Source organism: Tenebrio molitor, chromosome 1 (assembly GCF_963966145.1).
Source record: "Tenebrio molitor chromosome 1, icTenMoli1.1, whole genome shotgun sequence".
Taxonomy (NCBI): Eukaryota; Metazoa; Arthropoda; class Insecta; order Coleoptera; family Tenebrionidae; genus Tenebrio; species Tenebrio molitor.
In genome coordinates, this window is record NC_091046.1 from 23298581 (window position 1) to 23323453 (window position 24873).

The 24873-nt window shown below is 34.1% G+C and overlaps 1 protein-coding gene and 1 long non-coding RNA gene across 2 annotated transcripts in view; both read left to right on the forward strand.

Annotated features, from left to right (window-relative positions):
• The window catches only part of LOC138123422 (uncharacterized), a 273107-nt gene that overhangs the window by 63684 nt on the left and 184550 nt on the right, over window positions 1-24873 (forward strand). The window lies entirely within an intron of this gene.
• The window catches only part of LOC138123046 (glutamate receptor 1-like), a 100700-nt gene that overhangs the window by 58253 nt on the left and 17574 nt on the right, over window positions 1-24873 (forward strand). The window contains exons 6-12 of the mRNA XM_069037565.1: window positions 10930-11151; window positions 12768-12888; window positions 12945-13039; window positions 23493-24080; window positions 24134-24378; window positions 24433-24538; window positions 24619-24831. Of these exons, the coding sequence (XP_068893666.1) occupies window positions 10930-11151; window positions 12768-12888; window positions 12945-13039; window positions 23493-24080; window positions 24134-24378; window positions 24433-24538; window positions 24619-24831 (1590 nt within the window). The remainder of the gene's footprint in view (window positions 1-10929; window positions 11152-12767; window positions 12889-12944; window positions 13040-23492; window positions 24081-24133; window positions 24379-24432; window positions 24539-24618; window positions 24832-24873) is intronic.

The following is a 24873-nucleotide window of genomic DNA, read 5'->3' on the forward strand; positions in this document are numbered from 1 at the left end:
ACCTAATATAAAAGATCCTGTACCTGAAATACTATTAAAATGTATTTCATGTAAATGTAAAAAAGGATGTGGTGCTGCATGCGGTTGTAGGAAAGTGGGCTTAAAGTACTAATTGTAATGGAGTTTCGTGTAGCAACATTCCAGAAATACTTAATGACTCTGAAAATGAAGACGAGCAAAGATCGGAAATCAACGAATTTCTATCCTGGCAAATGCCAGATGATCCTGATGATGATGTTGTTGACCCTGAAGAACAAGAGGAAAATTTTCAAGAGGAATTCATAAACTCTGACGAATTCAGCTCATCTATACCGATCGATCCAGATCAACCGGGTCCGTCTATGTTCACAAAGGAGATCGAAAAGATAAAAACAGTAAATTCCTGCAGCATCGTGGACTATGGCTACTGGGAACACCACGTTAAAAAAAGCGCCCTACTGTTCTTCCTCTGCGGTGGTGTGGAAAGGAGTAAAATGTACAAAAATAATATAAACCATTCACGATTATTTTAAATTCGGACTATCTATGAAAATCTGACATTTTAGTTGGCAGTATTGTGATTTGTCTTAATAAATATATTTTAAGTTATAATTCAACCGAACACTGCTCCCAAGTTGTTACATTTTTTAAATAATTGAAGGCATTAGGAACAATAATCGTAAAATTGTAATTGAAATGAAACATACATATTTGTAGGGCAGTTCTGGGTAAATTCTTATTAACTAAATTAATGACGGAATTGACAACAATGCGAATATTTAAAAACGAAACGTCATATGACAAGACCTGACGCCAATCTAACAAAAAAATATCGCGGCCTCCTGCGTGTTTAAAATAATCGTGAACGGCATATAAAAATACTCGATTTCAACACGCTGTAACTATGAAACTATTGAAAACTTGAAGAACAAAACATTTAGAGAATTGCCTGCTCTACATTTTTTATAATAGCTTAGTAGTCCAGTTAATACAAGGTGTTTTCGAAGTTGAGGCGTTCCTTTTAACATGTGATAGTATGCGTTGTTCTAAAGAGTTTTAGCCAAAATCACCTTAGTAAAAAAAAAATAAATATCACTTACTTGCTAATGTCTACTTTTTCATAAACGAATAAGGTCGACTTTAACATTGAATACGTAGACCACAAAGAAAGGGGCGCCAATTTTGCCATTAATCCATTAAAATATTACTTCCTCCGTTATAACATCAACATTTCTCGTTCTCATCCAGTCACGAAATTTTTCCAACACGTTCACATATCTTTCTTTAAATTTTGCAGGCAGTAAATTAAAGGTAGCCTCTTCTAATATATCATCAGGAACAATGAAACCATTTTGTTGCTCCATCTTGCTTAACTAATTACACGTTTTTTGGGAAAGAACGTCAAATTGTAATTTCTCTCAAGTTTATTTACTGTTGCAATTGTTTTTTTTTGAGATCATGACAACGAAAGTGGCCGCTATGTTTTATGATAACGGGCCTTCAAATAAATTTATATTTAGAGCAACCTATGGAAATTCAATTGTTTGCAATATTTTTCCAGCGTAGAAAATGACACAAGAAACGTCTGACATTTTAACGAAATAAAATTAGGTTAGAAAATATTTTTAATTTTTGTAGTGCATTCTCCTTATTCCCCCTCCACGGAATATGACAATATGAAATTGGGAAAAAGCTTACTATGTACTATTGCGGGCAAAAAAAGTGGGACATCAACGTCATTGTCTTGACTTTTTATGTGAAATAACCCTTACCTGATTCTAACCCTACTTTGAATTGATTGACGTTGTCATTAAGTATTGTAGGTTGTAGGGAATGATTGTAAGTAAGCACGTAGTGAATATTTATTTAATGCAAAGTTCCAATCAAAATCTACCTTTATCAAAAGAAGAGGGCATTTGGAAAAGGAAAATAGGAGTATAAAATAAATTTTTAAACTGTCAGCTGGAATAGTGTCAAAAAAATGACAATAAAGCTTGCACTACATCGAATTTTTCAAAACTGACAGAAATTTGATGTCCCACTTTTTTTGCCCGCAATAGTACTATGCCGGCCAAAAAATTTTGGCCGTCATTGTCTGTCAATTCAAAAAATAAAATTATTAACATAATTACATAACATTTTTGTTTTATAAAAAAAAAAATTCCGATAATATTGCGGAATCTGGAAAAGTGCCCCGAATGCTTGCAGCGTTTCCACGTTGAATGGCAAGGGAAATCCTCTCGAAAAGGAATTTCTTTGATTTTGAATCGCCTGATTCCGCGATAAGTCGGTTTCCAATGACATTAATGAAATCGATGGCTTCTTTGCACCAAGGGCCTAAGGTTTCAAATGCTAAACCTTTAAACACGTAGTTTGACGAAATGATTGAACCATATTTGCTATGTTGGCGTTTGCAAGCCATTTCAGCGGCAAAACCTGAGACTTCAGATGATTTCAATACGTCTGCAAGCAAGGGCGTAGCAAAGGGGGGGCGAGGTGGGCCCGGCCCACCCCAGAATCCTTCTGGCCCACCCCAAAATAAAAGTAAAACACATTAAAAACAAGATGCATCTGCAATATCTATCTATCACCTGTCTGTGGTTTAAAATCTGGCCCACCCCAGCAAAAAATCATGGCCACGCCCTTGTCTGCAAGTGTATCTACAACAGTAACCTCCCAAACCAAAGGTTGACCTTTAATCCACGGTACTAAAGTCATCCCATCTGGGCGTTTTCCGTCATCCCGAGACAGTCCGTTTGGTTCTAAAGTTGAATTCACATTAAAGACCGGTTGATAATGGAATTAATTTCAGTGTGTCTTGAAAATCTACCACTGCTTTTGAAACAACTTAGACCGTGGGTGCCAATTTCGTCAACTTTCGCATTGCATTTGCAAATATGAGGTGTACAAAGATTACAACCCAATCTTAAACCAATACAAACTTCGAAGGAAGTGTTATCTAAAAGAGTACCAATATTAGGAGAAGGTATTGCATGTAACCAAGATCCTCATTCTCTGCATTGCAAAGCCTTAAAACGAACCAAGTCCTAGGTGAATTAAAGATTAAGTCATTGGCAATTATTCGTTTGATATTAATATTATCCCAATTCTTCTGAAATTGTGGGATTGTTGGTTTTTCGTTCTCATTTCTATACCCCAGACTGCTAAAGCTTCATCATAATGGTGAATAATAAGCTCATTATCCTTTGAATTTAGTAATAAAGAAACAAGCTTTTTAACCCCATTAATTGAAGATAGGAAAGCAGGGAGGCAAATATCGGAAATGCGACGAATTCCCAGACCACTAAATCTAATCGGTAAAGTGGACTGACGCCATTGTAAATCAGTTAAACGTAAATTAAGTATTCTCTCTAAAAACAAGACTTTAAAGAAGAATCAGTTGAATTATTGTAATTAGAAAATTTCCAAAATGGAGTTGTTCTTAATAAAAAATTAAATTTTGGTATGAAAAGACAGTTTTTGACTAAAGTATAAGCCACGTGTCTGATAAGGATTTTCAACTGTAATTATAGTTTTTTCGACAGTGTTTTTGAAACCTTGGTCAAATATTGGAGAGCCTAAAAGTGATAAACCTTCTCGGTCACAGATTTTAATGCCTGGTGCTAAATTTTGAAATTCCTTTATGACTTTTAAATTTGTCTCTCCAGAACAGCAAAAGATCTCGCATTTGTTAAAGTTTAATTCAAGGCCAATTTCCTGGATAAATCGATAACTTCCTTAAAGTCGGATAAAACTACTTCTGTGTAATCAGCTAAGGTTCCATCATCTAAATACCATACATTCAGTTGAGAATCCAAAGATAAAATAATTGGTTGAATGGCAAGACTAAAAATTATGGGACCGCAGGGATCTCCTTGCTGGACTCCAACAGAAGAAGAAATTAAATGATTACCGAAAAATAAAGTTGAAGGATTTCTATAGCATTAATAAAGATAAGGGTACAGAAGTCTGGTATAACATTGGACTTCTTTTAGAATATAATCCCGTTCGACTGAGTTAAAGGCGTTTTTGAAATTTAATTTAAGAAGAACTTTGCCACGGTTTTGATCGTTATTAACAAAGGTTCGTGTGGTATGAATTGCTGCTTCGCATCCTAGTTTTGTTGCCACTCCAAGTTGGTGTGGAGATAAATACGAATTTACAATATTACGACTTTGAAAACAGCTTTGAGGTCAATCTTCGCAAACAGTTTCCGATAGCGATCGGTCTAATTCCTCCATCTTTCTTGTGAAGGGCACATAAAGATGCACCATACAATAAATGGCAGATTTCTGAAGGAAGTTGCCCAGATAATAAAAAATTGCACAGTTTGGTTAAAGCTCTTAGTGCCTTCTGACCTGCTTCACCCGCTGACAAAGATATAATATCATTCAAGTATTGTGGTCTCATGCCATCTAAACATAGTGAAGAACGGGCAGTAAATGAATTGATACCTTCTCGAACGTTTTGCTCATTGACTATTAAACTAATGTCTCCTGGTTTGGAAGGGTCTGGGAAAAAAAGTTCGCGAGATGGTGAAGGATGTTTTTTTAAAGTTCTTCAGCAACATCTTCGTTGAATGAAGCTAATGAGTCATCCGAGGACAATAATTTAACAGCTCCTCTGATATCAAAATCGGCTACTTTTGCTTCCACTTTCTTAGTTAATGATAAATTTGTACGTTTCTTAGAACCAGTTCGTAGTTGAGGTACTTCAAAATTAGAAAGATTTTCTTTTATATGCTTATTCAACGACTTATCAGATATCTCTGCTACATTGAAAGCTCTATAGGAAAAAAGCAAAAGATTCTCAAAGGAAGATATTGATTTGGTCAAAAGACAATTATTAATAATGGAACTTAAAAATAAAATTGTAATCCGTACTTTATTGTCATCATGATTACCGTCTTGATTATGAACGTTATTTTTTGAGTGGTAAATTTCAAAACTCAAAATTATTTTGTCATTTCTACCACACAGAACGTTTACCTCAGGTTATAATATGTACGATTGCTCTAATTTTGTTCATTCATGTCGGATTTTTGGAATATCTGAGCTTCAAACAGTTTAAATTGCTTGTCAAACTGACAAGAATCGAAAGTGGGGTTACGATTCCTAAAGGTTTATTTACACTTTACTTGAATGTCAAGAAAGTGACGGCCAAAATTTTTTGGCCGCCATAGTAACCTGTGTAACTCCGGAGAATGATTAGTTCCTACAAAAATTACTTTACACTGTTAACAGAATTAGAATGTCGCCTACGCCTACTCTAAATATATATTTATTTGAAGGCCCGATATAAATTTCACAAATAATAAAATTTTAATTGTGTTCCAAAATTCACTGGCAGGATTGAACAAAACGCTATACAGCACTCGTGAGAAACTAATTCACCCACTTGTGCGTCATTCCACACTCGGCTTCGCCTCGTGTGTAAATCCGACACACGCGTGGGTGAATATTTTAGTTTCTCCACTCGTAGTGTAATATACTATTTTTTCGAAGAAAAAATTTCCAATAATGCTATTTTATTTATTTATACTCGCGGTTACTCTTAAATCTATTCTAACATGTGGCATATCGTTGGATTCAGAAAAATAATCTCTTTCAAAATCGGAATAAAAAAATATACCAAGATATTTGGAAAAACACAGTTGACTATCATCTGACCTTGAATGACTTTTTTAGAAAAAAAAAAAATCTATATTCTACTTATAGTGTTTTTAAATTGATTTATTCCAGTTTTTGTTTTATTTAAATCTACCCATAAATAACGGCGTTTTTTAGAACAGCAAAATTTGGAAATTCAGCTTGAAATTCTTCAGTACAATTTTTCACCGAATAAACCCAAACTTCCCCAACTTTTCGAAAATAACTTTCGATTAAAAAAGTTTTATATTCCACTATGAAAACCGTCCTGAGATAGAAAAAGCGAATGTTGTTTACTTGTGAAAGCAGTTGATTTATTATAATTCCACAGAAAACGAAAATGGACTCAAAAAAATACGTTACACTAGCAAAACACAACTGACATCTGTCAAAGAAGGCATCATCCCTTTTTCGCTCTATCTTCTTTAATCAAAAAGTAGTTGTCAACTTGATGAACTTTTCATTTGACACCCGTTATTTAGACACAATAAAATTAGAGTACCTCACAATTCTATAGGACTCCTGATGTACGTTCTTTTATAGACACTTTGTATTAAATCTGTATAAATAAAAGAGAGTGTGTACTCAATGGACTAAAAAACTACCTACTCTACCGATTTCGCTGAAAATTTTACAGTTCGTTCTTATTAGTGTTAGGAGTGTTAGAGAGTGGTTTGAATGAAATTCGATAGGTAGCCCTGTGGTTTTTACAATTTTTTGGAGTATAAACACAGGATGAAATTGAAATGCATCACAATATGTACCATAGTATCTTCAATAATCCCAAAATGTGGTAAAACATTTTAAATTCATAAAGTCCTATTTAACTTAATTCCATCCCGAACGAGACGGTTCTGAAAGTTTTAATAAATCGAAACATGAATAGCCGCAAAAAACGGTTTAAAAACCGAAAGCGACAAAACCTTACTATGAATGAAATCGCCGAAATAGTTATTTATGTTACGAGTGTTGAAAACGATCCTTGCTTTACGAACGGTAATATGGCGCGAGACGCAGTCGAGCGCTGTATATTGGGTGATTCAAAATGATTGTGGCCAAGTATGGCAACTATGTACGAGAATTTATGTGGCAACTGTGTGGATGAGGTAGAGTTGTCATTTGTATGACATTTCATAAGCGTGCATTTGATTTTTTTGATACCATTACATATTGATTTGACAGTTTTCAAAATTGCGCGACTATGAACTGTCGAAGAAATATCAACTCTACCCTACCCACACAGTTGCCACATAAATTTTCGTACATAGTTGCCATACTTGGCCACAATCATTTTTAATCACCCAATATGAGAGAGTAAAGCAATGGAGTTTTTACAAGAGTACTGAAACATTTCGACTTCCTTGACTTTTCCTCGATGATTTTTTCCCCCTCATTTGGTGTATTGTTGGTTGCCGCATTCCCTTGGATGAAATTTTTGCGGAAAAATACGAAACAAAAATAATGAGAAAAGAAATATTTATGGATCCTACCTTGTGTTTTATTTTTTTATTTTGTTTAATTAGGTTCTAACCTTCGGAAGGTTTTTCAAAAATAGAATTAAAACGATTGAGCACACTTCACTTAAATTTTATTTAACAAATAATCCATTGTGGTGGCGTTTGGTACCAACAAATGGTAGCAATAAATTAATGAATTTAATAACAGAAGTTGGTGGAAATTTGACCCAATGAGATTTGACTCACGGCCCTCGAATTGAGATCTGACTCATGAATAAATGACTAAGCTGGGCAAATATAGGAGTTTATAGCGCGAACAGCATTATACGAGTTTAAGATGCGAACTATGTGATCCGATTTAGATTTGAATTATTTCCCCAATTAAATTGAACCCGACACGATGCCCTGGAACCTCTCAGTATAGCCTAGTCTAATAAAGGGTAAAATAAAAGGGGGTAAAGGTTCTAACAGATTTACAAGGGTACCTCTCTTCACATGTCAGCTGTACCTAAAGGGTCACTATCCACCTAAATTTGGCGATGGCTCTTTGTGCTCTACGCCAGACCAGCAGCTAATTGAGAACGATGGACACTGGCGGCAGCTTCCCCCGACCGAGAGAAAGTCCCAAAGCGCCAAATAATGAATTAAGATGTCCCTTTTTTTAAATAATTTAAACTTGTCGAGAGCACGTATCACCAATCGGTAAATGCAAGAAGATCACATACTTCGCGATAAAGAATTTAATTCAAGATTCTAAAGAGTCACGTGGTCACCAAATGCTCAAAGAAAATAATATAATCTTTATTTTAACGCGATAGTGAACTAATGTTGTGTGAATAATTAAACCGCGGCTACAATTTAAGTACAAGAATTAGGAAAATAATTTAGGTTGTAAATGTAAAGCACGTGGTCACAAAATGGCTGCTGGAGGTAACGAACGTACCTCCGGCTACTTTGGAGATCAAACCCCGAGTGAATCAAAAAGCCTTGTTTCCCAATTCAACTTCATTTATTTCCTTGCTTATTTATTACATTTCATTCGTTCTTAGGGCTATGGCAAATTTTTTTACAAGGGGGCGCTGCTGAGACTTAAGGCCTTTTCAGCGCCCTTGTTTCCCGCTTCGCATTCGGTTTTATCATTTCTGGCGCACCCCACTTTCGCAACCCCTACTTGTCCAAAGTGACCAATCAACTCGGTTCTACTTTACGCCGATCGTGACACCCTTTCGATATCTCTAGAACTTTTAAATTACAGTTTCCGTTTTTCACCATTATTTTAAATGTTTAAATTTAGACCAGACCGAATGTACTATCGCGGCCATCCAAAAGTGAACGTTTTTTTTATAGTTTAATTTTTACTTTAAATCATAGGCGTCCTAAAATGTCAAAGTTTGACATTAGCGTTAAAAAAATTATTGAAACTATTTTTTTTAAATGCTACATCTCACTCCGATTCAGACAGCTAGGGCTATTGGAAAGCTAGAAGAAAATTGGTCGTTGGCTGCTGTGCCAAGAGAATTATTGCAGTAAGACTTGCATCTTCAATATAAAGAGCCGTTGGCAAGAAAACAGGCTTGAGAGGTCAATACGAATAGGTGTTGGAAAGGTTTCTTTACTAAAGTTTACTTTCATTTTAATAATGTATTCATTACTTCTCAGTCTCATTTTTATTAAATATTATTTATTACAACTTTTTATTATTAAAATAGTAACGCCTGCTGCACGAACGCCAATGAATACAGCCTGATTTAATCTAACGAAAAATACGGAAATTTTCGCAAGCTATCGTTCACTTTTGGATGGCCGCGATTGTACATAATTTGTTGTTGAATTAGAACTCTGAAAAGAACACTAAATTACTGACTCTATACAATAATAAAAATCAGCACCAAGAATTAAACAGAATTAAAATTAAACAAACAGAATTAAAATGAAACAAACAGAAATAAAATGGAACAAACAAAATTTAAAAGAAACAAATTAACATTGTTTTGATACGTAAATTGGGCTTGAAACGCTGTTACACAAGTGCCATGTCATGCAACTAAGTTCCGTTGTTCTGCTACCTCTAAAAATTGTTCTACATTGGTTTGATTCCCCAAAATTGTTCTAATTAATAATTAATTCGTAATTTTCATTTTCTCTCACACCTCTGATTTCTACGACTACCTGGCTTTACCGTTACCGTGTTGTCCGTGTTTTCTACCGACTCCCTTTCTACTTTGCTTTGTTACTTTTCTAACTAAAAGTGCAAACGATTCTAGTTATTTTCTACGATAAAGCGTTCTGTTTCTAATTTGCAATTCTCGCCCTTTAATTACAAACTTTGAGAATGCTAAAAAAGGTAAATTAACCTAATGAACATTACTTTTATGGTTCTCTCAATTTGAAACCTGCTAACATCAAATTCATTAATACAATTATCCCCTGATTTTAACTGGACTCCCCAAATTGTCGAACGAGTAAATTTGGCAATGTTTCTTTTCCCATGAAAACTGTTATCTTTGTGTTGTGTTCGGACCAGGCGCGTAAAGTTCATTCAAAAATCAAAAAACCACCACCTGTTGCTTTAGGTTGGTGAAATATTAAAAAGTCGAGGTAGTTATTTTTTCATACTATCTTGGTAACTATAAATTATGACATTTATTTGATTCAAAATAAAATTTAATTGCTTTGAATTTCGTACAAATTGTTTTATTATTGCTCAGCAGGTTTCTTTTATTTATTAGTTCTTATTATTTTTACGTAAGCATGCCCAGAACAGAATTCTCACGAACCCCCGATAAATTTGAGTAATTTGACACACACCTAAAAATTACAATTCTCACCAAATTTTACACTAGACAGCGTTGCCCATAGTAATTATCGAGGACGTTGGTGGTTTTTTGATTTTTGAATGGACTCTACCTGCATTTTCAAAGAAAGGTTGGCAGATTTCACTTGAGGAATGTGGTACCACTCTTGCCGACACGGCATCAATAAAATTTACAACTGACCAGCATTTCCGTCGCAAATGAACGGTATTTAAAATATTTCGTTGAAATTATTTTAAAATTAAAATTCTTAATTTATCGAACCTATTCGGACCGTTACAGTACCATACAATATTTTTTGTGCTGCCTTTTGTAACAAAACATATTTTTGAATCATTAAAATAATAAATATTACTTAAACAAAATTATGTTGGTAGTCAATTTATCACTAAATATGTCAAATGTCAATCTGTCGCACTTGCTTCTTTGGAGCACTCCTCGCTTAGCTCGTCGTGCGCTAATACCCTACTTATTAAACTTATATGTATAATAATATATCATAATAGTTATTTATGCAACAAGTGCAAAAAGTGCAAAAAGTGAATGATTATTGCACGCGACGTGAAGTACAAGTACAAGTCAAGTACAATAACACTTTTTGCACGTGTTGCATACAACATTTTTTCTAGGATCGAACAAAAAAACGAGAAAAAAACAACGATAAACAACAGTTCAGTCCTGTGCGTCGTGTCTGAAAAATACAATGAACACTTCCTTTTTGCACGATCGTAGACAGACTGTTGACAGTTGCGTGCAATAAAGACTTTATTGCACTAGTGCAATTAAGAAGCACTTTTTTCACTGAAAACAATGCAATGAACACTCACTTTTTGCACGATCGTAGAAAAAATTACTAATAATTTATTCCTATTTATTAGTACATATTAGTTTTCTGCTATAATTCCTCAACTACAAGTTTAGGTATTTCTACTACAAGTTTAGGTATTTCTCTATTGTTTGTAATTTTTAACAAACTAAAAAACAGAATTTTTATTTCTAATTCATTGATTGCAAATGTATAATATTTTTCAGGTGGAGATTGAAGGTTTAACTGGAGAAATTCGGTTTAACGAAGACGGTAGAAGACAAAATTATACATTACACGTTGTTGAAATGACCATAAACAGTGCAATGGTTAAAGTAGCAGAATGGAGTGATGAAACAGGTTTCACTCCAGTCGCAGCCAAATATGTTAGATTAAAGACAGGTTCACACATTGAAAGGAACCGCACGTATATTGTCACAACTATTGTGGTATGTACGTAATTTACAGTTTACATACTCATGCATGTTTTAGAGTTATACACTTATCGCAAAAATCCATGCTTATGTTTTATGTACTAGCTTTTACCCGCGGCTTCGCTGGCAAATTTCCAATTTGAAAAAACCAAGGAGGTTAAAGTAAGAGGAGGGAAAGCGCCCTATGCTGGTAATGCATTGAAAGTGATGCCAATCGTTCCTTCTCCAGCAACCTTTTATGACCGCGAACGTCCTTGAACGGGCCACCGGGTATCGCATCGCTTTGGCGCCAGTGGCGTTCCTTTAACCCCCGCAACAAGGTGTTAAGCGTTTTTATGTTACAACAAATGCTCCAGTGCGCCCCGTCATGTACTTATAGTTTTTTCTGAATTATAAATTTACTTCTTTTATTTTTGTAAATTTTTTTCATGTACTTTATGTTACAAATTACAATAAATGCATCTGTCTTTTATACGCCACTGGTACCATCCGCACACACCCACCCTTGTTTAGCAACCTTTTATGGTTCTGCACGATTTGGCGGGTGGCATCACTTTTTCAAACTGGCTTTCCCTCCTCTTACTTTAACCTCCTTGGAAAAAACTGTTTTTGCCTAACGGGGTTGAAAATGTTACCGCGTGAGCAACAATGACTGTTTGAGTTGGCAATAAAAGATTTTTACTTGAAATTGGCAAGACTGAATTCTACCTATTTCCGTTTGTTTTATTATCATTATTGACAGCTGACAAATATTTCAAATTTAATTAAATGACTTTATTTTTCATTTTACTATAATTGAATGATAAGTGATACTCGTAACTCCTAGGATACGAAATGCGTAAACATGTCCATAACAACCGGGGCGTAATAAGAGGGCATAATGAATTCATTACGCCCTCAAAAAAGTTGATTTCAAAAGTGAATATTTAGTCCATAGCGATGTATGAGTGTATTTTCCAGACTAAACACAAAATTAGACAATTATTTTACTCTGAAGATTACCAGTTCTTGAAAGTACGCCTACAGTACAGTCGCTCTTGCAGTCACTATTTCATATTTTGACTGCCATAGGATCCTAAAGGTTTCGTACGCTTCTTACATACATAGATACATATTTCGAAGTAAGTTCATTCATATTCATTAAAAAGTTTGATAGTGAAATGATTTTGTGAGATTGTCATTAGAACTTTGTAGTTTGTCTCAATTCTAAATTTCCACCACCTGTTGAATTATGTTGGCAAAATTAAAATATTTCTAAATTGGGAATTCTTGATAAGCCAAGTTGGCAATATAATTATTTTATAAACGTGATTCGAAAACATTAAAATTTGTTCATAAGTTTATTTTGCTTTTAGAATTTCATTTTCTATCTACTTACTTGCTGCATTTTAAAAAGAAAAGATTTTCGTTCTTTTCTTTTATTCTAAAATTTTGAGCTGTAAAAACGGAAATTGACAGATAACCTAACAAATGCAATCTGACGCACCAAACAGTCTTGCCGGTTGTATGTCCAACGTAGAATGCAGTGTTGGTGGAAATTTAGAATTGAGACAGACTTTAGTTAAGATATTTGATACTGACATTTAACTGCGTAGTCTGCGGGATGTTTTATATAAAATAGGTTTTTTTAGGAAGAACCCTACATTATGTTACGCACGCCAGAACCTGGCAAAACTTTGGTTGGTAACGACCGCTTCGAAGGCTATTGTAAGGACCTCGCAGATTTAATCACAAAAAACTTAAGTATAAATTGTAAGGATATTATAATATATTTTAAAAGATTTCTTTTAATGAAACTGTTTTTGTAGATGAACTAAGACTCGTGAAAGATGGTAATTATGGTGCTGAAAATCATGATGTCAAAGGAGGCTGGGACGGTATGGTAGGAGAACTTGTACGTCAAGTAAGTAAAAAAGTTTTAATAAAAATTATCTGTATTCATGGTATAAAGATACCAAGATATTGAAACGTTTCGACTTCCTTGGTTCTTCTCGATGAACTTTCCTCCCTTATTTGGTGTATTGTTGGTTGCCGCATTCCCTCGGATGATATTTTTGCGGAAAAATACGAAACAAAAATAATGAGAAAAGTAATATTCAATTAGGTTCTACGAGAGGCCGTTCCTTCGGAAGGTTTTCAAAATGGAACTAAAACAATTGAGCATACGTCACTTACATTTTATTTAACAAATAATGGTGTATTGTGGTGTTTGCTACCAACAAACAGTATAAATAAATCAGTTAATTTAATAAAGACGTGGGAGGACATTTGACTCAACGAGATTTGGCTTTCGGCCCGTGAATTTAAATACGACTCATGATCATGAATAAATTACTAAGCTGGGCAAATACAGAAGTTCATGGCGAGGACAGTATTATAAGAGTTTAACTACGAACTATATGATCCAGTTTAGATTTGCATTGTCTCCACAATTAAATTGAACCCGACCCGAAGTCCTGGAACCTCATAGATCAGCCTGGTCTACTCCGATGGTTTAAAATAAAAAAGAAAAAGCTTCTAACAGGCCCAAAGCGTACCTCTCTTCGCGTGTCAGCTGGCCTAGTTTGGGCAGTGTTACTGGGTGACGCGGCTAATTTTGTGCTCTTATGCCGGACCACAGCTAATTAAGTGCGACGGACACTGGCGGTAGCTTCCCGAACTCGAGACCCCAAGGCACGAATGATGAATGAAAATATTTTATAATAATTTTAAAATAGCTCGCCTTGGCGAAAATCCGTTTCCCCAATCAGTAAATGCAAGCAAATCACATACTTCGCCGATAAAGAGTTTAATTCAAAAATCTAAAGAGTCATGTATTCACCAAATGCTCAAAGAACATAATATAATCTTTACTTTAACACGATAAAGAACTAATGCTTGTTAGACTAGATAGATCGCGACTACAGTTACAGTATGAGAATTAGATAAATAATTTACCTTGTAAATGTAAAACACGTGGTCACAAAATAACTGCTGGAGGTACTGAACGTACCTCCGGCTACTTTGGAGTTCAAATCTCGAGTGAAAACTTCTACAGGGTTATTCTAAATGATTGTAGTCGAAGTAGGCCATGCCCATGTTATTACATTTTTGCCGCTTTCATGTGAACAGTCAGTTTTGTCGCTGTCACTGTCATTTTTTAGGTGAAAAGTGCGGTGATGAGATTTTTATTTATTTTTGTTAAATTAACGATTGAATCGAGAAATATTGAGTTGTTTTGCAATTAATTTTAAAAATATTGAGTTGTTTTACACCCAATTTAACTCCCGTGTGTGAACGGTGTGTACTCACTTATTCACATCATTTTGATTTTTTTTATGTGGAGCGGCAATCATAAATTTTACATTCAGTTTTCACACCTACTTCGACTACAATCATTTAGATAATTTAGAATAACCCTATATGATGCTCGTTACTGATTTTAAGTAATATGTAGGTACTTATTCTATACAAAATACATCATTATGGATGATAGTACTTTTAGGAATAAGGAGCAAGGCATAAGTAATTAATATTATTTAAATCCAATGTTGTTTTTAAATAAACATCAAAAATCTATATTTTTCAATAGAAACTGCAAATACGTCCGCTTTTTAGAGGTACACTCTGGCAAAATTTGTGAGGTTAGGTTTGAATGTTTAAGTTTTATTTTCTTGACGATGATATTGAACAAAACACAAGTTTTCATAGCAATACCAATACCCTGTATAATGATAATTTGTCCATTTTCCTTTTCACATTTTACTACATAAATTCAACCCACAATACATTTTCAAAAAAAGACGAACATTTTAATTTCAGTAGCCAGCTTTTTTCGGAAATATAGTGTGGGTTACATTTTAAATTACGTCAGGCTCATTGTCATTCGTGAAATATCCTATATACAGTTACTCCTGCAGCTCTGCACTGAGGTCAGGTCAGGTCACAACACAACGTACAATGAAAATTTAAAATTGACAAGTAACGCACAGTTGATTGTTTTTCGTTCGCTCCGCTAAAAACTCAACTACTTGACCAAAGTGATCAATCAGCTCGGTACGACTTTACTTGTTACTCCCGCCGATCGCGACACCTTTTTGATATCTCTAGAACTTTGCAAATAACCGTTTCTGTTTTCCACCATAATTTTAAATCTTTAAATACTGGGTGCCCCAAAATTCGCGGAACAACGTAGTAGTACGTTGTTGAGTAGTTATTAAGATATCAGGTAAAAATGTTTAAAAAAATCAATCTTGTTTTTTGTAGAAGATATCGACCTATTGGTTACACTAAATGTGGCAACATATAAAAACATTCTATGCATCCCAATCATATCCCAATAGTCTGCAAATATTTACGCTATTTGAGGTAAAGCGAACATAAAATTACTACTTGGAAATCTTGGAAATAATGAAGAAAACAATTGCAAACTTGATCACAATCGTTCAAAATTATTAGGCCACTGGCTAGTAAAAGACAAAAAGTCAAAATCTTTTTTATTATTTAAAATAAATGAGATCAAAGTGGCACCGTTTGGGCCCGCATATCTTCAAATCTAAGAGGTATAGAATTTTTAAATTATTTTTCTCGTTATTTTCTAACATGAATTGACATTGCCTCATTGAGTTGTTCCGCGAATTTTGGGGCACCCAGTATAGACTTTTGTTAGGATCAGATCGAATGTACATAATTTGTTGTTGAACGACAACTCTGGCATTGACACTATACAATACACTGACACTGACTCTATACAATAATAAAATAATTATTATCAAGAAACAAACAGAAATAAACATGAAAGAGGTAATATTATTTTGAGACCTAAATTGGGGTTGGAACGCTGTTATGTAATTGTCATGCCATGCACCTAAATTCCGTGGATCTGCTACTCCTAATAATAATTCTACATTGGTTTGATTTCCCAAAACTGTTCTAATTAATTAGTAATCTTCATTCGCTCTCTCTCAGTCACACATCTGGTTTCTACAACTACCTGGCTTTACCGTTACCTTGTTGTCTGTGTTTTCTACCGACTCCTTTTCTACTTTGCTTTGTTACTTTTCTAACTACAAGTGCAAACGATTCTAATTATTTTCTATGATAAAGCGCCCTGTTTCTAATTTACAATTCTTGCCCTTTAATTACAAATATGAACAAATTTGAAAATGCTAAAAAAGTCAATTAACCTAATGAACATTAATTTGGTGGTTCTCTCAATATGAAACCTGCTAACATCAAATTCGTTAATACAATTATCCCCTGATTTTAACTGGACTTTCCAAATTTTCGAACGAGTAATTTTTGCAATGTTTCTTTTCGGACGCCTACCTGCATTTTCAAAGAAAGGTTGGCACATTTCCGTCCCAAAATGAACGGTTCTTAAGATGTTTCGTTGAAATAATTTTTAAAATTAAAATACTAAATGTAGCGAACCTATCCGGACCATTACAAAATTTATATTTCAATTTTTAAATTTTCAATGATAATATCGGTTGTTATTTTAAATTTCACCTCGCAGTAGGCGTTGAAGAGCCGATTGTGAACGCACCACTCGTGTAAAACGTAAGATTTAAACAGCTGATCCGTGATCCGTAACCGCACTATGCGTTCAGAATCGACACTTCAACGCCTACTTTGAAGTCGAATTTAAAAAAAACACCCGATACTATAACAAAGTTACCCTTTTTAAAATAGCAGTAGCAGGTCGAGCAGATTTTCGGAATGACTTTGTTGAGTGAAATTTGCATAACTTGTCCGCAAAAGACGCAAAAATTGTTTTCAAGGAAAATCTCTCATCGCCTGGTATTTGGAAAGGATTTTCGATGTTATAGACATCACTTTCATGAAATTGACAAGTATAGTAATTTTAAGCATGTAGTATAAAGTTTGTGAAATAAATTGTGCTATTTTCTTTTTAAATTAAACCCGTCAACTTAGTGGAAGTTAAACCGAGACAAACCTAGGCTAGCTTTTGTGGAATAAACGAAGTATCGTTGGTTAACAGGTATTTAAAATTTAAATATTATTCAAATATGCCTAGTAGGTGTTGTGTAACAGGCTGTAATAGTTATTTACGAACCTAGTGCGGGAAAACGATGTTCCCGCATGAGCGCATTTTTTTAAAGCACGAGCGACAAAGAAGGGAGTTCCTTTAATTAATGCGCGAATGAGCGAAAGATGTTTTCACGCAAGTGGCTCGTACAACATTGTTTGTACGGACATTAAATTTTAAAAAAATTGTTTTAATGCATTAACATAAACGAACATAAAACCAAGTAGGCAGTGACCTTTGGTTACTACAAACAATTGCTTCACTTGACATTTCAATTTTTGTAATAATTTGTGAGTTTTGTTCGAAGATATTTGTGCAATATCCACCTATGAGTGATATTAGTGATATTTCTTGTACTCCTCCCGAGATTAGGGAAGCCGCAAATGTGGCCATATAAAATTTACTGCCAACAAAATCAAGAAAACGTTATGAGATTGTTTAAGAAAAATTTTATAAAATAAAATCTGGTTTACAAAACGTCATTTCTCTAATTTGAATGTTGAAATTTGTACAGTGGTGTAAAGACAAAAATACCAAAAATTATACTGAAAATCGCACGACACTTAAAAATAATAGAAAAACAGAATTCGGTGTCGTTTCTACATGTAACAATATAGAGATTTCCTGGACATTTTTTGCACCTAGCTAACCCAACATGAAATTAATAAGTGGACATTTTTTCAGCCAATCAAAATAATTTATTTATTAAAAATCTCAATTTTTTCCCGTTGTCAAGGATAATTCTGATATACAACTTGAATTTTTTTGTCAGAAATTTATAATTTAAGAAGCATAACGTCCGTGTCGTTGCGATTTTCTTACCGAATATGCCCACATGCATTGATTAATATCCGGAAATTTTATTCTCATGCATTTCCAGAAATAATCAATGGGGATATTATAAGGATATTATAAGTGAAAATTTCTTTTCTAGCAAAAAGTCATTATGAAAATCCAGGGAAGTTGTATTTTATGAACTAACTTTTATTATTATCAAGACCTGTTTTTTTTTGACTGCCTTATTGAGTTTTAACAATCACAAATATATTTATTGCATTTTTAACAATCACAAAACAAGTAATCAGAGACTATGACTATGACTATGACTACGAGCACGAGAGATGTCTTTTTTTCGGTTCGTGGACGAGAGAGAGAGGTTTTTCTCGCTCGCCCTCCCCCCTTGATCGTCACTGAGTGTGGGGGTAGGGGTAGCGCCAGATTTGAAATGAGGTACAGCACGGCGCTACAGCCTTAAAGGGCCAGTGTTTTTTGCAATTTTTACATTCGAGTCGATCGGGAAAAACTCGTTGCTGATTGGGCGTTGGATGTTGGAAGCTTGACTTCCAAAGCTGTGAGTACAAAAAAGTAATTACGACTCGTCTTTAAAAAATGCACAAAACAATCGCGGTGTAAGTGTTTTTAAATTTCCCAAAAATGAATTGCGCAAACAAGCAATCCCTCGAAAAGACTTTATACCTTCACCGTCAAGTGTGGTCTGTCAATTACATTTTAGTTCTGATGATATCATTTATATGATAAACATTTGCAACCGAATGGAAGCTGTAAACAATTGCTTGTAAAAAGCCCCCGATTAAAAGATGGTGCTCTTCCTAACGTGTTTCCTAATTTAGCGTCTTATCTATCAAAGCCAGCAATTAAAGAGAGAACTGGTGCAGAGTTTAGCCGTGAAACAATTTCTAAAAGGCAAAACGATGAAGTAGAGAATTTTATGAAAGCAGATATCTATCTAAATAAAAATTAAATGCTGTTCGTTGGTAAGCCCTCACTTGAGAACGGCTGAACCGATTTTGCAATTTTTTGTTAATGTTCGTATTAGTCCGAATAAGGTTTTTAGAGAAAGAAAAATTGAAAATGTTGCCCGGAAAATGGGAAAATTCGGGAAAAACTGAAAGTGCTTTTTTCTGTGTGATTTTTTTCAAGACCATAACTCAGGATTCGAACGATGGATATGCGTAATTCTTTTTATGTTTTGTTCGTTGTCGTCTTAGAAAAGTTTTCAGGAAAAAAAAATTGGAGCATATTATTGGAGATGAAGGCCGTGGTTGTTGATTCAATATCCTGGAAATACAGGGTGTCCCAGAACTCGCGGATCAAACTTGGAGTGCGTTTTCCTTGATGGTAATGAAGGTAAAAAATGTTTAGGAAAATATTCAGGGTGCAACAGCTTTTTAGTTATGAATTAATCAAATTGACCAATAGAACTCGATCTAATTTTCCCTTTACGAGAAAATTCAGTACCTTCCCTCAATTGCCAAGCAACGTGTAATTCGAATGAATAATAAAAATATTTTCAATATTTATCTGGTCGACTTATCGGAACAGACGTCAAAAGTGACAGCTCCTTTTGAAATAACCAAAAATGGGATTATTTCGCCAAAGGCAGGCGAACAAATTGTATAGAATCTTCATCAGGGAACGCAAGAAGTTTCTTCTTCCGGCAATAAATGGAATACGGTTTGTTATGACTATGACTACAGTCGAATATTCCCACTCGTGGAAATTGTATCGGTAATACCACTAGTGATCGCAGCGAATATTTTTTACAAATTAATACAGCCTTGAGAATTGTTTCCAAATGGACTTACGTGTGTTTTTTGTCTTGTTGGAAAGATTTTCTTCGATTTCTGCCTTAATTTCTTCTTCCGATTTGCTGCCAAATTGCCAAAGTTGGTTCATGGAATAATCCTCCGAATACAACTCGTAGTCCAAATTATGTAGACTATTTTTCAAACTGGTTTCACTTATTCAATTGTGTTTGGTAATCTCACTCGTGCTGACGCACTCGTGGATTCATTCCCAAGCACAATTGATAATTCGTGACCAGTTTGACAAATAATCAACATAATTTGGACTACTCGTGGTATTATAATACGGGGTGATCAAGAAGGACTGTTTAAGTTGGTAACACTGGATCGTATTTTAAATCGTATAACAGGAGTAACTTCCCGTTGTTGGTGGCTTGTCGTTGTTAATGCTATACCTATATCAGATATTTGTCAAATAAACCAACAAAACATATCCAGCTGCAGTGTTATAAATAACCGAATTAAAAAATTTTCTTAATTGTACTGCCAACTTAAACAGTCCTTCTTGATCACCCGGTATGACAATATAATTCATGTATCACGTGATCATGAATGATCCAATGAAAACGCGTAAAGTCCTTAGTTGCATGGCTATCACAAGGATAATAAAAAACAAAAAAATTATTATCTTGTTTTCTTTCGTCGTTACGATTTTTTATTGAAATAAATTTGTCAGTTTGACAAATAAATGAATAATTTTGTATTTCATTCATTATATTGTCTCATCGAATATAACACGTGGTATTAATCATCGATGATATTAAAATCGTGAAATTGAAGCAGGACATTTCACTCATAATATCATCGATAATAATCATACTTTCGTATCCCACCTCCACCCGGCGGCACGGCAATTTTGCCGGAGTACATACACTATTACGGATAATACTATCAAGTAATAGTGCAGTGCTTATCAACATAATTACCGGCGTCTCGCCTCCACATTTTGACTTTTTTGTGTTTTATGTTCTGTGTCACTGTTAAGGAATTTCCTCACGATGTGACATGAGTATAATAATATACCTTTTTGAATTTCAAAACTACTATTATAGTTATATTATAGCCAAAAGTAGGCTATGTGTTTGAGAGTTAGATTGGAGTTGGCAGCCTGGTTTTCACAAAATTTGTGAAGTTAATGCAAGCAAATCTAAATAGTTAACATAATATTTATATTTTATTTTCACTCCAGAAACATTTTGTTAATTAGCAATTTTATTTAAACGCAGATAACGACAATTTTGACAATAAAAGTGCAGCCAATAATCTGAATTATTAATTGAAAAACGGCCCTAGGAACCAGGATGGAGTCAACTCTCTTTAATATATACCAATTTTAATCCCAGTTTTTTAGCAGCAACATCTAGTCATTTCCTCGGAAACACATACATTTAGTAGAGTTACCTTCAGGAAGGCCCATGTGATTGGTTATTTTAAAATCTTTTTCATTTCAAAACTAACATGCTTTTCGCGTTTTTAGTTGTAGAATCCATGTCGGATTAAATATTAAAATTAGCAGTTAATGGCTGACGCGCGAGTTCTGGGACACCTGTATTTGATTTTTGCCGCTGTATAGCATATGGTGGTACCAAATAGAAAAACAGACGTTATGTAACTCCATTTATGACTGGTTTTTCGATTTTTACAATAAAAGGAATTTCTCTTAGGTACAGAAGACACCACATGCCATTTTATCTATTTGTAATTACAGTCTATTATCTGAAGAATACAATATGATCATTTTCAATTAGTAATACTCAATGGACTGACAATTCACATTTCCTAAGCTATCAAAACATAACTTTTCCAAACACCTTATAATGAAGATTTGGGGTAATTAAAACTAACACATTTTGGGGGTTTATGTCTTCTCCATGTCAACAGTACCCAGTTTTACAGAAATTGTTGAGAGTGGCCGAGTAGCCCCCATTATGTTCTAAACATTTCCTTCCTAAATCGTTTCTTTTTATTCTTAAAAATATTTTGCAGGCATTTATAGGAGTTTCATGGAAAAATATTGATTAAATTAAATTAAATTAAATGTCTTCGTGAGGCAGCAAACAGTGTTTCGTCCGAAAAAAATTGATGTCTAATAATGTGCAAGCAAAGTTAATATTAAAATTGTTTAATTCATTATTACGAACCTGTTATCATTCAAATTGTTTAAAAACCAATTGCAGTATTCTAACCGCCTCTCAGAATCATCTGGTTGAAGATCTTGAAGTGTGATTTTGTATAGATACAAATTCAGGTTTTTTTCTAACATTTTCAGACAAGTGGAGAGTGGTACCTGACCTGACCTGAAGTGATAACTTCCTGAGGGATTTTTTTGGGCTTTGTTCCGTTTTTCCCACACTTTTACCTTTTTCAACACTTCCAGATGCCACAAATCTACCCACAATCCTTCTGTGTGCAATTAAATTTGCTTCCACGACGTTGTCATGTGGAAATTTGGCGAAAAATTCTTCCTTGCAAGCATCTATTAAATAAACTCACTCTCCATTCTGCAGGGTACCATTTCGGTAATACGTCATCACAATGAAGGTGTTTTGCTCTACCGATAAAACCATTGCGGTTTACTAAAAAAATTACTTATTGTAAACGTACGAAAATAAATGTCTTACCGTCGCGACTTCATAACTTGATTTAATAATTTGGCATTTGACATCTAATTTGACGCCTTCAACGGCTCGACATAGTTCGACACTATACAGTGAGCGGCAAAAGTATGGAATAAATTCCTTAAAAATTAAACAAAATTTTTTTCAAAAAAATCTTTGGACAGGTCAACTTTAGTTTATAAAAATACACGTTTTAGTACCAAAGAAAATTCCAAGCAGTCAATTGTTTTCGAGTTATGACGTCATCGATACTTTTTTTAAATGGAAACCCCCTATTTTTTTTTCTTGATTCTGATAGCCCTTTTAATTGTCTAAACGCCAGTGTAAAAATTTTGTTATCTTACATAAGGAAATTTTTGAGAAAAAAAATAATAAAGTTGGAACAAATAAATTTTATAACGAACAAAAACAAGTCAAAAACTGTGTTACTAAGTACTTAAAATTATGGAATTAAATGTTTGAATTGCCATCCCCCAGCTTGTTGACAATAAGCAAGTTTATGAAGAAATTCCCCCTGTTTTAGTTTTAACCCCGCATCCAATCAAAATTAAAATTTCTATACGTTGTGTTTCTGTTAAATGAGTCATTTTCGAAAACGTTTTGTAAAACAAATAACACATACGAATGAAATTGACAGTAACATTTGACTGTTTGATTTACCTACTTGATTTTTTGACTTGTTTTTGTTCGTCATAAAATTTATTTTTTCTAACTTTATTTTTTTTTCTCAAAAATTTCCTTATGTAAGATAACAAAATTTTTATACTGTCATTTAGACAATTAAAAGGGCTATCAGAATCAAGAAAAAAATAGGGGGTTTCCATTTAAAAAAAGTATCGATGACGTCATTACTCGAAAACAAATGACTGCTTGGAATTTTCTTTGGTACTAAAACATGTATTTTTATAAACTAAAATTGACCTGTTCAAAGATTTTTTTGAAAAAAATTTTGTTTAATTTTTAAGGAATTTATTCCATACTTTTGCCGCTCACTGTATTATACGACACTATATATATTATAGAGGCGCACAATTCCACAGACTCTTGATATATGTTCTAGACACTTTGTACCTCTTTAAAAAAATTTTGTTTTGTTTACAGGAAGCTGACATAGCTATTGCTCCCATGACAATTACTTCTGAAAGAGAACGAGTTATTGACTTTAGTAAACCGTTTATGTCTCTGGGTATCTCGATTATGATTAAAAAACCTATGAAGCAAAAACCAGGAGTATTTAGTTTTCTAAATCCACTGTCAAAAGAAATTTGGGTTTGCGTAATATTTAGTTATATTGGTGTAAGTATTGTACTTTTTACGGTATCAAGATTTTCTCCGTATGAATGGCGCCTTCTGCATCTTACCGGAGAGCATAGAGACCCTCCAGGACAACATAATGCTCATGGTTCCATGGCCAATGATTTCACTATGCTAAATTCTTTATGGTTTTCTCTTGGTGCTTTTATGCAACAAGGCTGCGATATATCACCAAGATCTATTTCTGGGAGAATTGTTGGTGCAGTTTGGTGGTTTTTTACACTTATACTTATTTCTTCGTATACTGCAAACTTAGCAGCTTTTCTTACGGTGGAAAGAATGGTAGCTCCAATTAATTCACCAGAAGATTTGGCTTCACAAACAGAAGTAGAATATGGCACTCTTTACCATGGTGCAACATATGACTTTTTTCAAGTAAGTGTGCTTTCATACTCATTGAGTAAATTATCTCTCTCTTTATCTTGTAGCGGTCGCAAATAACACTTTATTCAAAAATGTGGCAATATATGAATTCTCGAAAACATGTGTTTGTGAAAACATATGATGAAGGAATTCGTCGTGTACGTACGTCAAAAGGCAAATATGCCTTATTAATAGAATCACCTAAAAATGATTATGTTAATGAGAGAGAACCTTGTGATACAATGAAAGTTGGCAGAAACTTGGATGCCAAAGGTTTCGGAGTTGCCACTCCGCTAGGATCTCCTTTAAGGTAAATAAATACATACATCTGTTACTTATGTCCATAAAACGATAAAATTTACAGAGATGCCGTGAATTTGGCAGTCCTTAGTTTAAAGGAAAATGGGGAACTTACAAAACTGACCAATCGGTGGTGGTATGACAGAACGGAATGTATACGAGATAAACAGGTAAAGTTAAATATGAAGTTAAATAGTTTTTCATTACAAAAGACTTGTTAAATAATTACCTACATTTATTTTCATTGCAGGATGCAGCTAGAAATGAACTATCACTAAGTAATGTAGCTGGTATTTTTTATATTTTAATTGGTGGTCTCATGATTGCGTTAGCAGTTGCACTCATTGAATTTTGTTATAAATCACACACAGAAGCTGTAAGAGCAAAAATACCACTTAGTGATGCAATGAAAGCAAAAGCTCGTTTAACGATAGGAGTTGGAAGAGACATTGATAATGGAAGGGTAATGTTATTATTATTTTATTTACGAATTGCGAAGTCAGTA